Below are 20319 nucleotides of genomic sequence, written 5' to 3' on the forward strand. Positions count from 1 at the left end.
CTTCCTGCATCAGACCCTCTTCCTCAGAGTTTTTGGTCTATTTATCATTAATATTTTACCGAAAAAAAGATACAGTACAAGAAGTCTGGGGTCACTAGCATGGATCCATTGACTTGCACCAATTTACTCCATATGAGGATCTGGCCCCCATTGTTACAGTAGTACAAGTAATTAACTTACTCCATTAGGATAGTGGTGGATCTGGAGATCAATATTCTGGTACATTGAAGGAAGAGACGTTCCATGTTTCAGGTCATCTGTTAGGACCCGTCTGTTCACCATATGGTAGCGAAGAGCATTTAGCAGTTCAATGTTAACATTACTGACCAATGAATCCAACATTTCCTGAAAATAAGCAAAAAAAATCAAAATTTTGCCAGAAAATTACTTAGTGCCATTAAATCTAGTATAAATAGAATTCCTTCAATAGCAGGAGCCCTGATATTGCACAGGGATCTTCCAGCATGGATCTTGACTCCCAAATGGATTCTATAGCCCTCCATGCCACTAAAGTTCCCTGGTAACATCTTTCAATAATCTGTGTATTGAAATGTTGTTGAGGAAAACTATTGATCCAGTGAACCAATACTTCAAATGTCTGTTTTAAAATGAAAGTTGGGCAAACCTAAGGGACACGTTTGTCTTGGACTTTAAAGCCATACTTTCATGTATAACTAGCCATAACTTTGTATGCGTCTAGCCATGAACTTTAATTTACGATCATCATTTGTATTGCGGTAGCTCCTAGAAAGTCTACAAACAAGGATCGGAGTGCCATTATGCTAGGCACAGCAGGTGCACATAATGAAAAGATTGTCCCTGGCCCAATATCTATTTATTTACTATTAAAATGTACATATCTGGTGTCGTCTCAGCACACTAGGTGAACGAGTCTGAATTCTCTCCCATTCCTAGGAATGGTCTCTCCGGCTCAGGGCTGAGGCACACTGATGTGACTTGCAGTGAATACTTTTTCCTGATAACGTGTAATTGAACTAAGGAACTCACTGTCACATGAACTCATTGAGGTCAAGAACTCAAAGACAGACTGGACATTTATATGGCTAACAAGAATATCCAGAGTGATCTTAATTAAAGATCCATAAAAAAATTGTAGGAGGGATATTAACACTCATGCTTCAGGGCTTCAGACATCCTCTAACTGTTAGAAATCGTCATGAGACCTAAGATGGGATAGGAAGCAGATCTGTTACTCCAGGGTTCTTGCACCTTCCTCTGAAGCATCTGGGGCTGCCAGAGATATGATGCTGGACTATATGGACCTAGCTCTGATCTAGCAGGGCAATTCCTATGCTGGAAGCTTACGCTGCCTCTGGCAGGGCTGTACCTATTATGAGGACTCAGTGCTGTGAATCTAGAAGAGTCGGGGAGAAACAAGAAGGAAGATGGATTTAATCTTACAGCAGGCAAAGCAGCCCAGGCCTCATTGTTTGGGGCAAAGATTGTAAAACTTCCAGGTGCTTCAATTTCTGGTTTCAGGTTAGAGCTGAGAGAGTACAATTGTGTGGTGGAGGCTCCAACAATCCCCAGGGTATCGTAGATGTTTGACAGTGGCAATGCTGAAAGAAGAAAATATCAAATTTGATAACACGGTAGCAGTTCCAGCCCGCAGCCATTCCTATCTCCCTGCACATTGCTGAATGAAAACAGAGCTGCTGGCAAAAACGTATCTGGAAATGAAACACATCAGCGAACTCAGCCAAAGGTCTAGGTGCACCACTCGATTTCCCACCTCCCTCAAGACATAGCAGGATGTAATATACAATCACACAATGTTCTGTATGCTGACAACTTCATCCCCCAGCCCTGAATTCTTCTGAAATGGCCCCCCTCTCATATGTATATTTGTTGGTATTAGAATACTAGTTTATCCTTCGCTGCTGTCCTAAAGCTGGGTGAGAGTCTGATCACAATTACAGCAGTTTAAATCCAGAATCAACAACTTTAAATGGAGTTACTTTGGATTTATACTTGTCCAAATTGGGCCCCATGTAACTGGGGTTAGAAACTCAAGAACCAAAGAGGTTTATCAGTTTCACATGGTCTGTCATTAGACCTGAGGTTTTACATTTCTCCCTGATTGTTCACATTTAGAGATGGGGGTTCACATTTTGAGGTTTAGATTTGTACATTTTGGTCCTAGGAGATGTAAACTGCCGAGTACAGTGTGTCCCAGGTGGAATCTCCCTGGCCAGCGGTGGTATCACCTTCCCTTTGGGCTGGTCTAATCTCCCTTGGGTCCCCTTCACCCTCATAGAAGCTGCCTGTGGGATATACTGAATCAATGCATCCCCTGCTACTCCAACCACACCAACTCTGGGCAAGCACTGTCCATTTCCAGAGCTGACTAGCTGCAGGCACCTCACTAGTACAGAGACAGGCCCACCCAGGGCCACCCCACAAGAGTTTTACGGGGCCCTGGAGTGGGATCCTTCACTCGATCGGGAGGCCCCGGAAAACTCTCGTGGGGCCCAGGCCCCCAGAGCTTCTTCCGTTCCCAGTCTTCGCCGGCGGTGGGGTCCTTCCGTTACGGGACCCGCCGCCGAAGTGCCCCGAAGACCCGCTGCGGGCCCCCCGTCGCCGAATTACCACTGAAGACCCGGCTGCACTTTGGCGGCGGGTCCCGCTACGGCGGTAATTCGGTGGCGGGGGGCCCCCGCCGCAGGTCTTTGGGGCACTTCAGCGGCGGGTCCCGGAGCGGAAGGACCCTCCGCAGCCAAATTACCGCCAAAGCGGGGCCCCCCCACCGCCGAAGACCCCAGGCCCCCAGAATCCTCTGGGCGGCCCTGTACAGAGACTGCAGAACCTTGTGCTGCTGCAACATCCCACCAGGTAAAGTTGCCTCCTGCAGGACACACTAATGAATATGCCTGACCGAATCCAATGCGAGCAGCCTCTCCCTTTCATGAGCCCCAAATTCCAGCGGGCCAGATCCTTGGCTGGTATAAATCTGCACCATACCTTGATCTCAGGGGAGCTTCACCAATGGGCACCAGCCGAGAATTTGGTCTGCAGCGTTTAAAATGAAATATTGCAACCCCCACAGTAGCAAAAGGATTAGCTAGGGAATGATTGAAAGACAATGACAAAGCACAAACTTTTTTTTACTGTATCCAGGGATTTTTTCCCACCTTTTTTGAGGTCACTAAACTGTATCTTCTAATCAAATATATTTTGCTAAATTCATACTCACTAAAACAATAAGCATGCTCTGGAAAAACAGTGTGTTACAGTAGATAGTTTTATATTAAATTTCCAGTAGAGTTATATTACCCACTGGCATGAGTATTTTTTTTAACAGCCAAGCCATCTTAACTTAGAATAATTGCGTTTAATAGTTTTAAGTGGATAGAACATTTCTGTCAAAACTTTGCATGTACTGGAGCCGATGTGCCCCATAACTTAGTGCTTCGCTTGGTGGGTTCGCCCTTCCATGGAGAGGAGAGTACAAAAATCACACACAATGCCCAAGAATCAAATTCACTTTGAACAACTGTCTATGCTAGAGCTGTAGAATTATAAAGCATCTATAGAAATAGAACACATTTTTACCAGCTGGGCAGCCTTTTTCTCCAGGCACCTTTTCATATCCAGGGCAGCACTCGTAGCTGATCACTCTGTAATAGGACACAGACACCGCAGATAAGACAAACCATTTTTCAATCCATGCCACTTCTATTCAGGCAGCCCAAGATCATCATGGAGGGACAATGGCTGTTCTCTACATTTGACTACAGTTCCTATGTAGGTTTGGCATAAAGCAAATCCTTCCTGGCTAAATAACTAGCTATTCTTTGGGCAGGTCTACCCTTAAAATACTGCACCAGTGCAGCTCACTGATGAGGTTGGGCCATTGTAGCGCTTATATGAAGCTGCTCCTACTCTGAGGGGAGAGCTTCTCCCGTCAGCGTGAGAGGCGGTAGCTATATTGACGGGAGAAGCTCTCCTGCTGTCATAGTGCTGTCTACGCCAGGGGTAGGTCGGTATAACTACATGGCTCGGGGGGGTGGATTTTTCCAATATAAATCTATAGTGTAGACCTGACCATTATCTCTTTCAGGATTGCAAGCTTCTATCTCGGCATAAAGCAAACAAAATTTCCCTTGAGGGTTTGTTCACTATATATCCAAATAGAGGGCTGAAAACAATCTTATAATGCCAGCTGATAGAGTAGGAAGGTGACTGATTCGTAACTACCATCACAACAAGATGAAGATTTTTATTTTATTTATTTAAAATACAAATAAGGTGACTTGTCTAAAAACAGCCTGGAACTCAAAAAAGTCACACTGATTCATTTAAAAAAAGTAAAGTGTGTAGGATGCAAATCATACTTACACTGTATGTAGGGACCCTTAAAAGAAATCTATGAGTGACAGTGGATGGCAATTTAGACATGAGTTTTCAAAGAGATATAGCAATAAAAGAGGCCTGCCTAAATTTGGTCTTGGCTGTGTTTCCTTGAAGCGTGCTACAGAGCACAAGTGCAATTCAATGGTATTTGCAAGAAAATGGAGATAGAGATTCAGTCTTATTATTCAGCACATCCGTGCTGACAGTGCATCCAGACTTTTTAAGTGCTGGTCACATCAGTTTGTCCCCAAGAGAGGAGTGACAAAATATACTGCTGAATCCATTTCACCTAATCATCTAATTAGCCAAGTGCACTCTATTCCCAAAGGAGAATTCTAGCCAAGTACACAATTGGTGAAACACAAAAATAGAGGTGGGAAGCCATTTTTTTTTCTGGCTTAAGGCAGGTCAACATGCCTAACAACAGAGGTAAGCAGTTTGTCTGGTTGGAACCAAGTAATTATATTTCACTTGACCAGACCTGGGTTTGGTCTATCCCAGTCTACTAGCCAACTGGATTTTGCTTAGTCTGCAACACAGCAGGTGTATGTCCACAAGTTGGAAGCACATGCGTTCACACCGTATATTCCATCTGGTCTCCCTGCCAGCTCCACCACTGGGCTCCCCCGGCCCACACCAGGGAACTGAAATTGACAAAATTCCTTCTCTGAATTGCTCATTGTTAAGAAGTCTCATCAGTTTCAATAGTCATAACAATGGAATTACTAAGGGAAAAAGGAAGGATGGTAAACAGGCATTGATTGATATTTTGCTTACACCTTCATAGCCAGTTGTTCCCCTCATATTCATTAAGGCCACAGGGGTCATTGTGTATTTCATTTACTGTGAAGGGGAGTCAGTGCCCCCTAATACAAACAGATCACACCTCTATAGCCCTTACCTATTCACCTCCCTCCTCCTCTAGCAAGTCCTTCACTCCTTACTCATGTCATGTATACTGCACAGTGATTAATTTTAAAATTAATCACTGTGCAGTATACATGACACTTCATTTTAGAGCAAAATATCACATCCTAAACCACCGCCTAGTGAATAGCACAATGGTGGTTGATACACGCAATGACAACTACTGTAGAGAGATGTTTGTAGACGATAATTTAGGAGACACTCCCTCATAAGGGGCAGTATTATGAACATAGAATTTGGAGATGTACCCTGAAGGCAGGGATTGAGAACACCACACAGGCTGCATGCAGCAGTTCACCAGAGACGCTTGACAGTTTGTTTTATTACTTTCCTATTCACTGGGGGGTCATTAAATAACAACCCCCAAGATAGTTACAACTATACTACACTAGGGCACCAAAAGCCTACAGACAGGATTCAAGTATGGTCTCCATGCAATGTTGCTTCCTCACGGGAGGTGCAACCCAGGGGCTGTTCTAGCAATTTCGCCGCCCCAAGCACGGCAGCATGCTGCAGGGGGCGCTCTGGGGGTCGCCGGTCCCACGGCTCCGGTGGACCTCCTGCAGACATGCTGGTCCCACGGCTCCGGTGGAGCATCCGCAGGCACGCCTGTGGGAGGTCCACCGGAGCTGCCTGCCGCGCTTCCAGTGACCGGCGGAGCACCCCCCGTGGCATGCCGCCCCAAGCACGCGCTTGGCGTGCTGGGGCCTGGAGCCGGCCCTGGTGCAACCATATGTTCTAGAACTAGGAATAATTGTTCAGACAGTGTTTCTCTTCTATAAAGCCAAGAACTGAATTCTGTGGGTGGGGAGGAAATGTATAAATTGATTGACACTGTACATTAATATTATGACACGTTTGAGGCAGAAGAAAACCCCTTTTATTAAATTTTAGTCGTTTTAATTACTTTGTTTGGCTTGGAGTTACAATGTCTCTTAAACAATGTCTGGAGCACTCAGTAACAGTCCCTTGTGTCTACTTGGTAAGGAATGAAGCTGCAAGCGCCAGTTTACTTTGGCACATTAAAACAAGCTATTCTGATATCTCCTGGGTTTGTAAACCACATTTAATCACTGCTTGGAGAACAGGCTGCAATTCTATCAGGTTTCCCTTAAAGCAGCCTCATGTTTTCTTTCAGCCCTGTTGTCAGACCAAGTCTTCCCTTTAGAAAAGCTATTAGCTCATTTACACCCAAAGCTTTGCAACTTTATTAATTGCTAGAGCAGATTAGTTCACCAACTGCAGTTATTTATGATGAGTGGGAAGGGAGTCTGCAATATCTCACACACTGAAATAAGGGGCCAGAAAAATCATTGGAAGTGGCAAACTTACATCTACAGCAGCTGTGTAAATGACTGCTATTTGTGAACTAGTCACCAATAGTAATTAGTAAATACCAAAGATTTATAGCGAGGACTGAACCACTGATCGATTACAGAACTGTCGATTTAATTTAACCACCATCCACTTATTCCCCGCCTGGTCTGTTATAACAAAACAACCCACCAGATCCTCACGTGTTGTCAATCAATGTAGTTGCTTTGACTTACAGCAATTTACATCAACTGAGGAACCAGCCCTTGCATGTGCCACTTTATAGTTTAAAAAATAAGTGCAGGCAGAAGCGTTGTTTTCAGATCTGTCCCCCTTATGAAAATACATGTCTATATTAATAGGGGGGAAAATCAACACAGTTTATTTTTCCTCTGAGGTTTGTTTTACTGGTCACCTTTACAGCTGTTAGAAGGGGACAAAATAATTTGATCTTAGTGTCACCATAGTGAAGAACAGCAGACACTCCTCTTACAAGTACCCATCCCCCTCTGCAGAATTTCAGTGTATAATTGGATTGGAGGCAGGTCTAACATCCCACCCCCAAGAGCTGACTTTCAGGGAGCTGGGTTAAAAAACAGAAAGCAAAACCCAAAGCCCTCAGATATTTGCCATCATTTGAACACTGTTAAAAAAACCCAACAAAAAACAGTGAAAATGCCTTGAATTTAAACAGAATTCCTCTGGGTAATTAGGAGTCAGTAAGTGAAACAAATACCTGCACATCTGTGACAGCAGCAAATAACTGTGTCATGGTTTCCTAACAAAATTACAAAGCAAATCCAGACTGATTGTCTGGACGTTATATATGCCACGTGGGAAAGAATTTGCCTAAAGCAATCCCTTCCTTTGACGACTTGGGATCTTAACACCCTGCTGGTCCATTTTTCTCAGCTCTCCTATTTTCCATGTTCATTAGTAACACACGCTTTTGCCTCTCCGCTTTCCCACCCCTGTAATTCTGATTTCCCTTTTTCCACCAAAGGCACTAACTCAAGTCTAGACAGTTCTGCAGTTCAGAACCATAATCAAAGGCAGGGAGCTGATTAAACAGAAATCATTCCAAAGCTCAGCATAACTAATTCTTGAGCTCTGATGTAGTCGTTAAAAGGTTCATTTACAGATTGACTGGAGATTAATGAGCTATGACTAACAGAGCAGGAAGCTGCTGAGACGCATCACAGAATGTGGTCTAAACTCATTCCAGGGTAACACCACTGGAGGCTGCCCCCAGCGATGGAAAGACTGCTGAGGATGGTGAAGTTATATCAGCATGTAAAGGCTGGAGCCTCTTTCCCACAAAGGAGAGGACCACTGTGCCCCTCAACAGAGGGTGATGCTAACTGGAATGTGGTAATGGCTTTAGTGCCAGCTCCTATAGCACCACTGCCTGCCTTTGCCCTGAGTGAATCTCTCCTCCTTGCAGTCACAGGAAGGTGTCACTTAACAGACCTATGTGCCTGGACCAGCCACCCTGTGCACCAAAGATGTCCATTGTCCTCCCACCTGGCTGTCTATCTCCCGACTCCTTTTCTGCACTACCTCATTTTCCATTTAAAAAAAGAAAAAAAAAGTTTTATCCTAACGTGATTCTCATCTCTTTCTCTCTCTTCTCTCTCTCCCTCCCTTCCTGTCGCCTACAGCCATCCTTTCTTGTGTCTGGCCTATATAGAGGGTCAGCTCTTCCAGGCAAGTGTCATCCTTTTTTCACTTCTGTAAGGCACCATGCAAAAGTTACAGCTGTGTAAAATATTGATCTTTAAAATTGTTGCTGTCACAACATCCCTGGGGAGGCAGGGTTGGGACATCAGCAGCCAATAAGACGACATCAAATACTTTCACTGGCCAATGGAACTGGTGACAGACTAGAGCATGATATCGATGTCCAACCACCAGGGACAGAGTTTTGATCTTCTGTTGCAGAGTGGCCAGCTCCATATCAACTGGAAAAGAAAAAAATGCTGTACATTCCTCCTCTCCAACACGGACTTTGCTGTAGCCATATCAGTCTATCTAGGTCTTTATATGGTCTTCATATCTGTAGTAGCTATGCCATGACAACCTCTCAACTGGAGTCCCGCAATACCTTCTTAGATGCTTCAGTCAGTACAGAAGGTGGGCTGTTCAAAGCTGTAGGATGTAGCACTTCTCCAGAGCCTCCCCTAACTTCCTGTTAGTTTCTGGGGACAATCCAACATGTTGATTTTCATCCATAAAAGCCCTAAATGGTTGAAATACTGGCTATCTGAGCAACTGCCTCTAGACCACATGGGGAGTTCAACTGGGGTAGATTATCATTGTAGCCGTTGAGATCAACTAGTGGGCCCTGGCTTTAAACAGCTAGGTGCTGCAAGTGTAATGCCAACAGACCCAGCTCGTCAGCAGGTGGGATTGAACCAGGGACCTCTGAAGCTTAGTGCATGAGCCTCTACCGCATGAGCTAAGAGCCAACTGCCTCTTAGCTAAGGCTGTAGAGCAGACTCACTAATCTCTCTCTAAGGGCTGGTCTACACTGGGGCGGGGGAGGTGTCGATGTAAGATACACAACTTCAGCTACAAGAATAGCGTAGCTGAAGTCAATGTATCTTATTTCGACTTTCCTCCCGTCCTCATGGTGCAGGATCGACAGCCGCGGCTCCCCCATCGACTCCGCTTCCGCCTCTCACTCTGGTGGAGTTCCGGAGTCAACAGGGAGTGCGGCGGGGATTGATTTATCGCATCCAGACGAGACGCAATAAATCGATCCCCAATAGATTGATTGCTACCCGCTGATCTGGCAGGTAATGTGGACATACCTTAAGTGGTCTTGGTGCCACTACGTGGGACAGAACATCACACCCAGGAGGTGTGTGGGTTACACAAGCAGGGAAGGTATTATTAGGAGGAAGACTCTGGCTGTGAAATTGGCTCTCTGTCCATCAGAGCCAGATTCTGTGCTTCAGGGCATGGAATAAGACTCATCTGCCTCCTCCAGCTTTTGCCTTTGGGGTGAGGAGTGGAGATGGCAGGGAGGGCGAGGAGCTGTTCAGGGGAGGGAGTCCGCTTGTTAATGAGATCTTCAGTCTAAATTTTTGTGCCTCTGCTTGGAGCTTGCCACATAAGCACATTTTAAAAGGCAGTACAGAACTGTGGGTTCAATCCAGCCCTGGAGTAACACTACTGACCTCAGTGGAGTTCCCCCAGGGATAAATTAGACCCAGTGATCTTTGGTCTTCTGTGGCTGGACCTGAAAATAACTTTACACCCTCCTGGGCTGTTCAAAAAAAAATCATGCTCTGCCTACGCACAACACTGATGAGTGTAAGGGCTTCCCAAAACCTCCCTGCTGCTCAACACAATGAGGCCATTTGCTTCCACCTCAGCTCAGCTGCATTTTCAAATGCCTGGGCAATCTCCCAGCTAGGACCTGCTAACTCACTTAAGTCAGCCATGTTCTCCCACAGTCAGTTGTGACCCAGGTAGAGCAAATACTTGATGAAACTACTCCTAGTCAGGGATAGGGTTTTAACCCATTCAGTGTCATACAGTGGATGGGATCTGCATCGCTCCTAACCCTGCTAGAGGTCTACCATGGAGTAAAAGGTCACACTGGCATGATGCCACTGGGGATGAAACTATGGTATGTCAGGCAGGCAAGGAAGAAGACTGCAGTATATCACAGTACACAACAAAAGGAGAGACATTGGCTAAGAGTGAAAAAAAGTGCCAATGCAGCAGTTGTTAGTAGCTGTACTGTTAATGTCAAGGCAGATGAAACTGCAGAAAGTTAAGTGTGACACAAGGGGTTTTAGCGATATTTCTAGCAAATGGAAGGTTCCAAATACAGGACCAAATTCTGCCCTCTGTACATAGTCCCATATGAGCCTGTATGAGTGTTTATAGTCAGTGTAAGCATTCAGTTCAGTTTTGTTCTTATACGGCTACACGGTGCATAGTTTACAACAAAAATCGTGAAATACACTTCACAACTTACAGAACAAGTATGCGACTTGACAGCAATTGAATTTGCCAAATACAGTACAGGTTTATGATGTCTGATCGTTGGTTACAGATCATTACATCTCAGCAAGGCTGGTGCCAGCTATGCAGGTTAAATAAGCAACCCCGTCAGAATGCAAAGAGCGTTTGTCATACGTTCTGTAATGCCTTCTGACCACAATTTCCTGCCCTCCCAGTCAAGTAGTTTCAAGTAAAATCTTTATAGTTATTAAATCAGATGTTAGTTTCCAAAGGGTCCGCTGTAAAATTCAATATGCAGTAAAACTTACACGGAGCTTCCGCATTTTTATTAGTCATTGTTTCACACTGTTGTGTTCTTCAGGTCCAAAATGAAAATTTAAGTGCATTTTTCAAGGTAATAAAAATAAGCTCAAGCATACATTACCAAATAAAGATCCATTTATAATAATTTTCTGTAATTAAACTCGTATGTTTTGTTTCATAACGAGAACCAGAACCAGAGACTTGTTCTTTTCCTGAGCTGGAGAAATTACGTCAGCCAAAAGAAGAATGTTAAATCAGCATCGGAACAAGGGAAAGCATTAAGGGGCAGCTTCATACGATCAATGATTTTTGAAGGATTTAAAAAGTGAAGTTATCTAGGCGCTCTCTCTTTGTTCTTAACAGAAAAGTATAGAGTTTAATTATGTCCATGATTCAAAAAGCATAAGGCTCTAATAGTGCTGCCATTGGATTTAGGAAAATATAAATAGATAAATAAAATACCCCCCCTTTGCCTTTGGATTTGCTACATAACCAAAAGCGGAAAATTGCTTAATTGCCAACACAAAGACCTTGCTCATTAAGTCAAAGTAATATCAGACATCTTGCCCGGTGAGTTATCTCACATCATCTCATTTCTTCCAAACACCACAACTCAATTCTTTAGCAAAGTGTAGAACACCAAAGAAGCAGACAAGATGGTTGGAGTCACATTTGATACATCTGTTGAAATGTCCATTATTCATCAGATACAGTGTATTGCATATATGCTCAAGTATTCTACAGCAATGGTCCAAAACAATATGAATTAAGGATGAAAGCCTGCAAAAATTTACTACCAGGCAGGTGCTTACTACCATAAGTAGTCTGTTGATATCTATGAGACAACCCACAGTAGCATCTGCATGAGTGGACCCTAACATAGTACTACTGCTGTGTTTTAAACCATCAAGGTAGAATAATGTGATTTCTAAAATGAAGGAGGGGCAACATACACATATCAAAAAAAGAGTTTTTAGGCCAGATTTTTTAAAACCTGGATTCCCCTTTTGTGCCTGCAATGATGTGTAGGAATAATGTAGATCATTCAGGGATGTAACTACTCCACCAGATCATGTGTAAATGCTAAGTCTACCCACTGGGAATTGCAGCTTCAAAAATACATACAGGTTGTAAATGTAAAAAAGGAAGCTTGGCTAGAAAAATGAGCCACTCATCTCCTAATGCCCGAGATCATAAACAAGTTACATAGAAGTCGAAGATAACTTAAATGCTAATTAAATATTAGTTTAATAAGAGCCATTTAATATGGCCTTAAAATACGCACAGCATTTTTCCTGTCCAGTTGCTGTAGCATTCGCAAAGATGTTTTTGTGTGTGTGTGTGGGGGGGGCAATGAATGGACTGTCAGGGTAATCCTTTGAAGATGGATTTTGCCACTCTGCAAGAGAGCCAGGTGTAACTCTTTAAATAGGCTCACTGAAATCAGTGGAACAGCTCATGAATTCAGGTATTACTGAATGCAAGCAAGGGTGGCAGAATCAGGTCCTTTTATTGCATTCCACAGGACCTACGCAAGTAAACCTGCTGATCCTACTGGGAGTGGAAGTTACTATTGCTTCAGGGCTATAACAACTTGCCTACCTGTCTCATTCTGACGACAATCTCCTCTCTGCTTCACATGGAGGATCTTAACACTGCTTTCTCCAGGAAACATGGTCTTCCACTGACATCTCTCATAAGTACATGCTTGGCAAGATAGGTACAGGGATCTTATTTCAATGTTTGGTAAAAATCCAAGCACCTAATGCAATTTGCCTACAGCATGAAGCCTACTTCCCTGATACACTCCCAGCTGGCTCCGGTACTGCAACTTTAATCAGAGACGTTTGCTGGAGACACTTCCCTGTGGAGGTCACATCTACTATGTGGGAAAAAGGGGAAGGGAAATCAAAATAAGTATTCCTTTTAAAATGTATAATTCTATATCTTCTAATTATGGGCCAGATCAGACTTGCCCCCCTGCCCTCCAGCCCATGCATCAAGGGGTCTCAGCCACTTCTGCAAAGCTGGTGGAACAGTCTCCATTCATCCAGCATCCACAGCGAGGGTGGGAAGAAGGGAGGAGATGGGATGGGTCAGTGGAGGAGTGAGCAAGCCGGGGGATGGGCTCTTAGCCTCCTATGGACCAATATAGTCTTTCTCCAGTTTTAATGAGTTACAGCACCTCCAAGTAAAGACTAAGGAATCCACTCCTTTAGATGAATCAAATGGAAATATGCTGAAAGTCCAGAAACTGTGCTAAGTGGCGATTTCTGGTTTTCCTACCTCTTAACTATACAATTAACACAGGGAACCGAACTGAGGCTCAGGACATCCTGTTGAGCCAATCTACTGTTTTCTTTAGAAGCCAACTTAAACTCCATTTTGTCCGTTCCGGTAGACACTGTGAAAGATCTCTCAGTTTGCTGTTTAGCAAAGAAAGAGCTTATTTCATCTGAACTTGAGACGGTTAACACATCCCAAAAGACTTGGTTCCATACTGGACTGGGCAGTAAAATACTTTCCCAACTGTTCTCACAAACATCTGGGTGATTTGATGTCAGTTCTCTTGATTAAATGATTTTCTACACAAGCTCAGTCAAGTAGAAATTGCTAATCCTTTCATTTCAACTCTTGCTTTTTTTTTTTAAATTTGCATAGAAACCTTTAATATTGGTCCTAGAAAACACAGGACTTGCTCATATAAAACTCTCCAACTGGCATCTGTCTCTCAGAAGCTTGTGAAGCTATCTCAGACCCAAATGATGATTTGGGGGGCTTGCATGACCTTGCAAAGGCTTGTGTCTCTTGGAAGAGACAGACAGACTTCATCTCAAATCCAGCAGCAAGCATGGCATACACATTATTAATTATGTGACAACTGCACCTTTCAAAAGAAAGTGCTGAAGCTAGTTCCATAGATTACTTTATGCAACGGCTACTTGAAAATAAATATTTGCAGGTTTGGGCACAGAACTGATCTGAAAGCCTAATTCATTTTTCCTGAAAGAGTCATCAGAAAACTATTGTTTTAATCTGACCGCACCCTCTCACTTTGTTTTTTCTCCTTCACCCAAAAAATCTACATATGTAGATGCATTTTATATTGTTCCCAAAATCCATCAGCTCTGAGGTCTAGATCTGGGAGATGAACAGTTAGGTACCAGATAACACCTGTACATACTTCATTACAGCACTGAGAGCTCTGTAAGTGCAGAAAAACACACCCCAATTTATAATAAATAATTGGGCTTTGGATATATACAGCCCTTTCCATCCTTAACATACCAAAGTGCTTGAGAATCATCATCAAAATTTGACAGATGGGCAATCATGAGACAGAAAGATTTATTTGGGAATGAATGCTGAAGACTCAATGTATAATGCATACAGAATAAGAAGGCTCCCCATGTTTTTGTTCACCAAGAGTGAAATTAACACATCACTGCCAAGGATATGACACTACTTAAATCCCATTTAAGGCCTCAGCACAAGTGGCCCTTACTTGTGCAATGATTTCTCAACTCTTGGGAGTCTAGCAGGAGTTTGTCTGACCAGTCATTCCAATTAGCACATGATAAGATGATAAGTATGAGTGCCTTCCCCCAAAATGCACTGTTTAAAAATCAATTAAAATGCCGACAATAGCATTTAATTGAACTGATCTGAAGTACATATCAACAAGAAGCCCTACATTGTAATCTCATGTCCAGCATGTTTAATAACAGCGGTTTCTTTTTCATAAAAACACTTCGTTTTGAGCCAAAAAAAGCCTGATGTGTGTTTCCAGACTGAAGCTTTTTAGTGAGATTTCTAGATACTCTCAAGTACTTACGTTGATTTTCCACAGACTTTTCTCTGGTACCACTGTTTGCAGTTTGTGTAGTATTTCCTGTTTGTTCCAAGAAGCTTCTGTACAGCACACACATTGGGGCTATAGATAAAGAAAGACAGAAAAGATACTGTAAGTTTCTCCCTCATTCAGACCTATAACATTAAGAGACCCCATTGACAGTAGGTCTGAAAGCAGCACTTTGATTTTTATGAAGAAGGAATATTTTATAGCTGCAATTTACCTTTCTAAGAGATCAGACTGCATAATGACTACTATAAATTAAACCGAGAAAGCGTTATCCCTTCATCAAGCCAGGATTTTTCTTCCCTGAATGCAAAAACCTGACCTTTTCCATCCCCTCAACAATAAAAAAATTACAGCTAAAATTACAGTTGCATCGGGGGTTCCACTATGGACACCAACTCACAAAGGAAAATAAGCTCCGGATAAAGACTTGATAGAGTAGATAACAGGATGAAGGTATTTAAATAAATGTAACAAAAAACCCACTATTTTTTAATTAAAAATATCAGGATCCTTAGCTAAAGATTAGACTAGAACTATTTTGTACATGAAATGAGAATTGTTGCATTACTAATGGTTAACGTGTGCTACTGTTTCAACCCAGTAACTTTTTCATAGATTAAATGATGGATTAATACGAGCACGTTGTTAGTATCCATCCGTTATCCTGCAAGGGGCCGAGCACTCTGGCCGCAATCCTGCAAATCACTTAAGCATGTGCTTAACTTTAAGCACATGACTAATCCCACAGAAGTCAATGGCTCAGGGCCAAAGTACTCAGCATCTGACGGAATCGAGCACATTCCAAGAAGCATCCCTGCTAACTGATGAATAGGGTCCATATCTAGGTCTGTACATTAAGCTATGCTGAATTCAGGAGTAGCAGGATATGGACAAAAGGATGGTAAATGCTGGCAGTACAGTTTGTTGCCTTTAGGGATGGGATGTCTCCCACACAAACTTTTGCCCCGGGTCCTGATACCGAGACATGGTGAACACCCACAACTCAGAGCTAAACTAACAGGAGCTGTGGAAGCTCAGCACCATGCAGGGTGTCAAACTCTGAATGTAGCTTGGCTCCAATACATTGTTTGCTTGCCTCAATCAGTTCCCAACAATTCCAGCAGCGGGTTACTAACGGCCTACTCCTGCAGAGCACCAACTGCCAGCGCTTTCCCCAAGAGGTGCTCTGCACCTTACAGGAATCAGCTGAGCTGTAATTCACTGAGCCATAAACCTGCCAGGCGGGAGGAGAAACCAATCACAGTGGTCTCCTGTTACTTAGATTTACTCAGGCAAAATATATGACTACAGCCTGTTTGCACATATGTTCTGAGGTATTGCGAACAATGCTTCTTTGTCCAAATAAACACAGGAGATTTTGTGGTGTAGTATGGATTCGTCCTCACCCACCTGTGTGCTTCATGTTCTCACTGTTGCACAAAAGCTCAGTTCTCCAGTGGCTGGTCTCCCAGCCATTAGTATGAATTAGTGAGGTTCTACTATAGGTTTGCTAAATTCACTGCTGGTCTCAGTGGGAGTTTGGCTTCTTTTCAGAAAGTCTTTGTTAATCTCGCTGCAGCTTTCATCTATAGAGACAGAGCCCAGCCCTGCTAGGTGTCAGGCACTTTTGCCACCCACTGAAGTCAATGGAAGGTGAGGGTTCTCAGTGCCTCACAGTATTGAGCTCACACTCAGTTTCCATAATTTCTGCCATTTCCAATTAAAAACAATGCATTTCTGCTTGACAGTGTTCATTGCATTTTACGTGCAAAATGTGGCATGCAGGGGAAAAAATTAAAAACAACTAAAAATAAATCAGACTGCCGGCTCTTCATTTGGTGTAGCCAGGCCTAGCCTCATTGACTTCAGTGTAGCTACCCCAACAGATACCAGTGGAGCATCCTGCCCCAAAAGTACAACTCACAGACACTCTTGCACCTTCTGACTCAGCCTCTCTTGACTACTCTCACACTTCAGTGAGCAAGTCTGGTTACTAATACATGCCAGCCAAAGAGCTCCTAGATTTCAGTGTCCATTTGACTGGACAATCCCTCCAGGCGTCATCCTTTGTGTGTCTGGCTACTGGAGAACTAGCTTAATCGTGTCTTCTGCATCCTTTGGAATGGTCTCCTACTTGTTAAGAGGCTGATGAAGAAATACTTTGTACTGTATTGTTTTCATATTAACCAATTACCTTTTTTTAAGCTAAAATACTGAAGCTACATGCTGCTGCTGTTCAGGTTTTGATTTATCAGTACAATGCCATACAGGTTCAGCTCAAGCCCCACTAAAGAAAAAAAATACTGCTGTGTTTTCAGTGATTCCCATAACAACGCTGGAGTAGATGCAGTGTATGTTATACTGTTCTGCCCAGTTTAGATTTAAATGAATCTGTCAGTACTCTACACTGTCTACCCTTACTTCAGCTGTGCAACAATTTACAGTGAAACAAGTTGACATATATAAATTGTTTCCTTTCGTCGATCACGTCCTTAACTGATATCCTTGGAGTAGGGACTGTCCTTGAAAGTTTGGAAACAGCCTAGCACATAGTGGATGCTTCCAAAAATAATATGCAGCTCGATCACAATGATTTACCTACCTGCCTTCAATGGAGTAAGTCACTGCCTATTTTACATAATACTTTTCCCAAGCAAATATTTCTATGTTGGTGTTACTTTACCTTCTGCAATTCTTAACTGCAGCCCCACTCACAGATCTGCTCCCATTCACTTCTTTTAAAATGTGCATAAATTGCCACTTACTTCTATAGCTCCAGATTCTGTCTCCCTTACTCCTGTTGAGGAGTATCTCCCTATGCAATGAGTACTATTGGCTTCAATAGAACTACTCCCAGAGTAAGGTGATACAACATGAGTAAGGGTAACAGAATCTGGCCCTTTTAAGTTCTCTGCTAATGATACATGAATGCATTTTACGGCCAAGAATCCTTTGGTTGTTTCTCTATTGCTACATGTTTGACACAGCCATACGTTGGCATCCAAATATTTTGTTTGCTCCTACTTGATGCTGATAAAACTGAACTGTTTTTATAAAGCTCTGTCCCTCAGAAAGGGACTTGTGGGCCAAATTTGACTTTCAGTTATGCAGGATTTCATAGAATATCAAGGTTGGAAGGGACCTCAGGAGGTCATCTAGTCCAACCCCCTGCTCAAAGCAGGACCAATCCCCAACTATTTTTTTAGCCCCAAATCCCTAAATAGCTCCCTCAAGGATTGAACTCACAACCCTGGGTTTAATAGACTAATGCTCAAACCACTGAGCTATCCCTAGCCCTAACCCCACTTTCATCAGTGTAACTGACAGCAGCATGTTATTCACTTCATCCATAAACACTCGCTTCTTCTCCCCTGGAGATGCCAGTGCTGCTAGGAAAGCAGTGGCAGAAGTGTGCAACTCCCACCTTTTCATGTTCTCTGTATGTATATACATCTCCTCACTATATGTTCCATTTTATGCATCCGATGAAGTGGGCTGTAGCCCACGAAAGCTTATGCTCAAATAAATTTGTTAGTCTCTAAGGTGCCACAAGTACTCCTGTTCTTTCTACTTCTATTGATTGTACTGGCAACGTTCTCCTCTGTCTCCATGAATGAAGAGTCATAGGAGAAATACAACTAAAGAGCGGATTACTTTTGTCAAGAATGCTTTCAAGATCTATCGAAAAGGTTTGCATGAAACACAACAGTTGATTAGGGGGGAAAAAAGCCCTTTAAAATCTGTCTGACATTACTGCAGAATATGTAAATATAAAATTAAACCAAAATTAGACATGGAGAACTTCAACTCCACAGATCAACAAAATGTAAGACAAATTAAAACATCATGCAAACACTCCATGTAAAATTCACTACAAACACCTTCTCTTTCTCATGCTTTGTCTAGATCCTCTAGTCCTGATTTTACATGATGTTAAGTGTGGATAACATTCTTGGTGGTCTGCAGGCACAAATCTAAAAGATTGTCCCTGCCCCAAGGAGCAAGTAGTCTAGCATCAGAACTGTGCCAAAGTCCACTGCTTGCATCCGAAGAAGTGGGTATTCACCCACGAAAGCTCATGCTGCAAAACATCTGTTAGTCTATAAGGTGCCACAGGATTCTTTGCTGCTTCTAAAGTCTTTATAGACAAGAACTGACAATAAAGTCCCAGCCACTAAGGGCCATTCTAAACAGAAATTATTTTATGAGTGCTACATAAATATAACAACGTAAACTGGTCTAAAATGACCCATGCAATACCAAGGCACCAAAGGGAAAAAATAAGTCATGCATACAATCTGTTGTTATTTTGTGACACAATCTCACTACTGTTTATATTTAAATACACAGTATCATATTATTAGTTTTGCAAGCATTTGTTCAGCATAACAGCATCCATGTAACTTTACTTGTATGCAAGTACCTTTCCTCTTAGCAGCTCAGGATGCCTTACAACCATTAATAAAGCTACTGAAACCGCTCTGAGATATATTAGGTGGAAAATAGAGGCGGCTTACACACTTTGGAATTTCTGATTTCCCATTAAAATGTTATGGCCAATATTTTTCAACAAATTATTTCCTACTTTGGGGGCACAGAAAGATTAAACTTGTCCATAGGTGACAACAGTACATCCTGCAGTATTTAAGTGGTTAACGCTACTGGAGATGAGCTGACTTTTGGTGTCTCTACCATTATTCCAGGTTGTAGCCGATGTGTTCATCCTACCACACTCCAAGTTTCAAAAGGTGTGTGTACACACACACACACACACACACACACACAGGGGAAATGTTATGTATGGGTGTGCACCCACTCACTTGAGAGTCCTGATTGATTACAGGCAGCATCGCATTCGAGTAGATTTCATTGTATATGTCTAAGTCTGATTGTACCAATACAAATGATCAAACGGACTAAGCAGCTTCTACCCCCGTACTTGCAAACACAGGGGGGTAAATAAGCCTTGCCCCCTTCACTGTCCCAGGCGGGTTGTTTCCCTTAGAGTCGCGCTGTCTTGCGGCTAGTCCTGTCTCAGCGACAGGGGCAACTAACCGCACCTGGGACGGAGGCTGCCCGGCCCTGCAGGGATGGATCACTGAGCACTGGCCACCAGCGCACCCATCTACCGCCCGGCGGAGCCTGGCGCCCCGGGACTCCCCAGCGCCCGCCACGTCCCGTCCCCCCCCGCTCGGGGCCGGCCGAGGAGCGAAGCGCGGGGCTCCCGCAGCCCGGCCCGCAGACGCGCGTCCCCCGGCCCGGGGCCCGCCTTACCCGTGCTGCCGGCCGCGCAGCCGGCTGTGGTGCAGGACCTGCTGGTAAGGGCTCCTGGCCGCCCCGCCCAGGGTGAGCCCCAGAGCCCAGGCCAGCGCCAGCAGCAGCACGCCGCGCTCCATGGCGCGCCGCGGGGACGGGACGGGACCGGACCGGGCGGCACCGAGCGGGCGGGGAAGTGAGAGCCCGGCGGGGCGGCCAGCCGCGCTTATATAGGGGACCGAGCAGGGGGCGGGGCCGGGTCAGGCAATGGGCTCGCGCTGGCCCCGGGCCGGGGAGCGCAGCTC

At 43.8% G+C, this 20319-nt stretch overlaps 1 protein-coding gene across 1 annotated transcript in view; it reads right to left on the bottom strand.

Moving 5' to 3' along the window:
• TGFBI (transforming growth factor beta induced) overlaps positions 1–20227 on the bottom strand; it is a 34655-nt gene extending 14428 nt beyond the window's left edge. Inside the window, exons 1-5 of the mRNA XM_039483634.1 lie at positions 20033–20227; positions 14732–14830; positions 3574–3638; positions 1423–1580; positions 181–345 (exon numbers count right to left, since the gene is read on the bottom strand). Of these exons, the coding sequence (XP_039339568.1) occupies positions 181–345; positions 1423–1580; positions 3574–3638; positions 14732–14830; positions 20033–20154 (609 nt within the window). The 5' untranslated portion in view covers positions 20155–20227. The remainder of the gene's footprint in view (positions 1–180; positions 346–1422; positions 1581–3573; positions 3639–14731; positions 14831–20032) is intronic.
• Between the last annotated feature and the right edge of the window lie 92 nt (positions 20228–20319).

This window comes from Mauremys reevesii, linkage group 8 (assembly GCF_016161935.1).
Source record: "Mauremys reevesii isolate NIE-2019 linkage group 8, ASM1616193v1, whole genome shotgun sequence".
In the NCBI taxonomy this organism is placed as follows: Eukaryota; Metazoa; Chordata; order Testudines; family Geoemydidae; genus Mauremys; species Mauremys reevesii.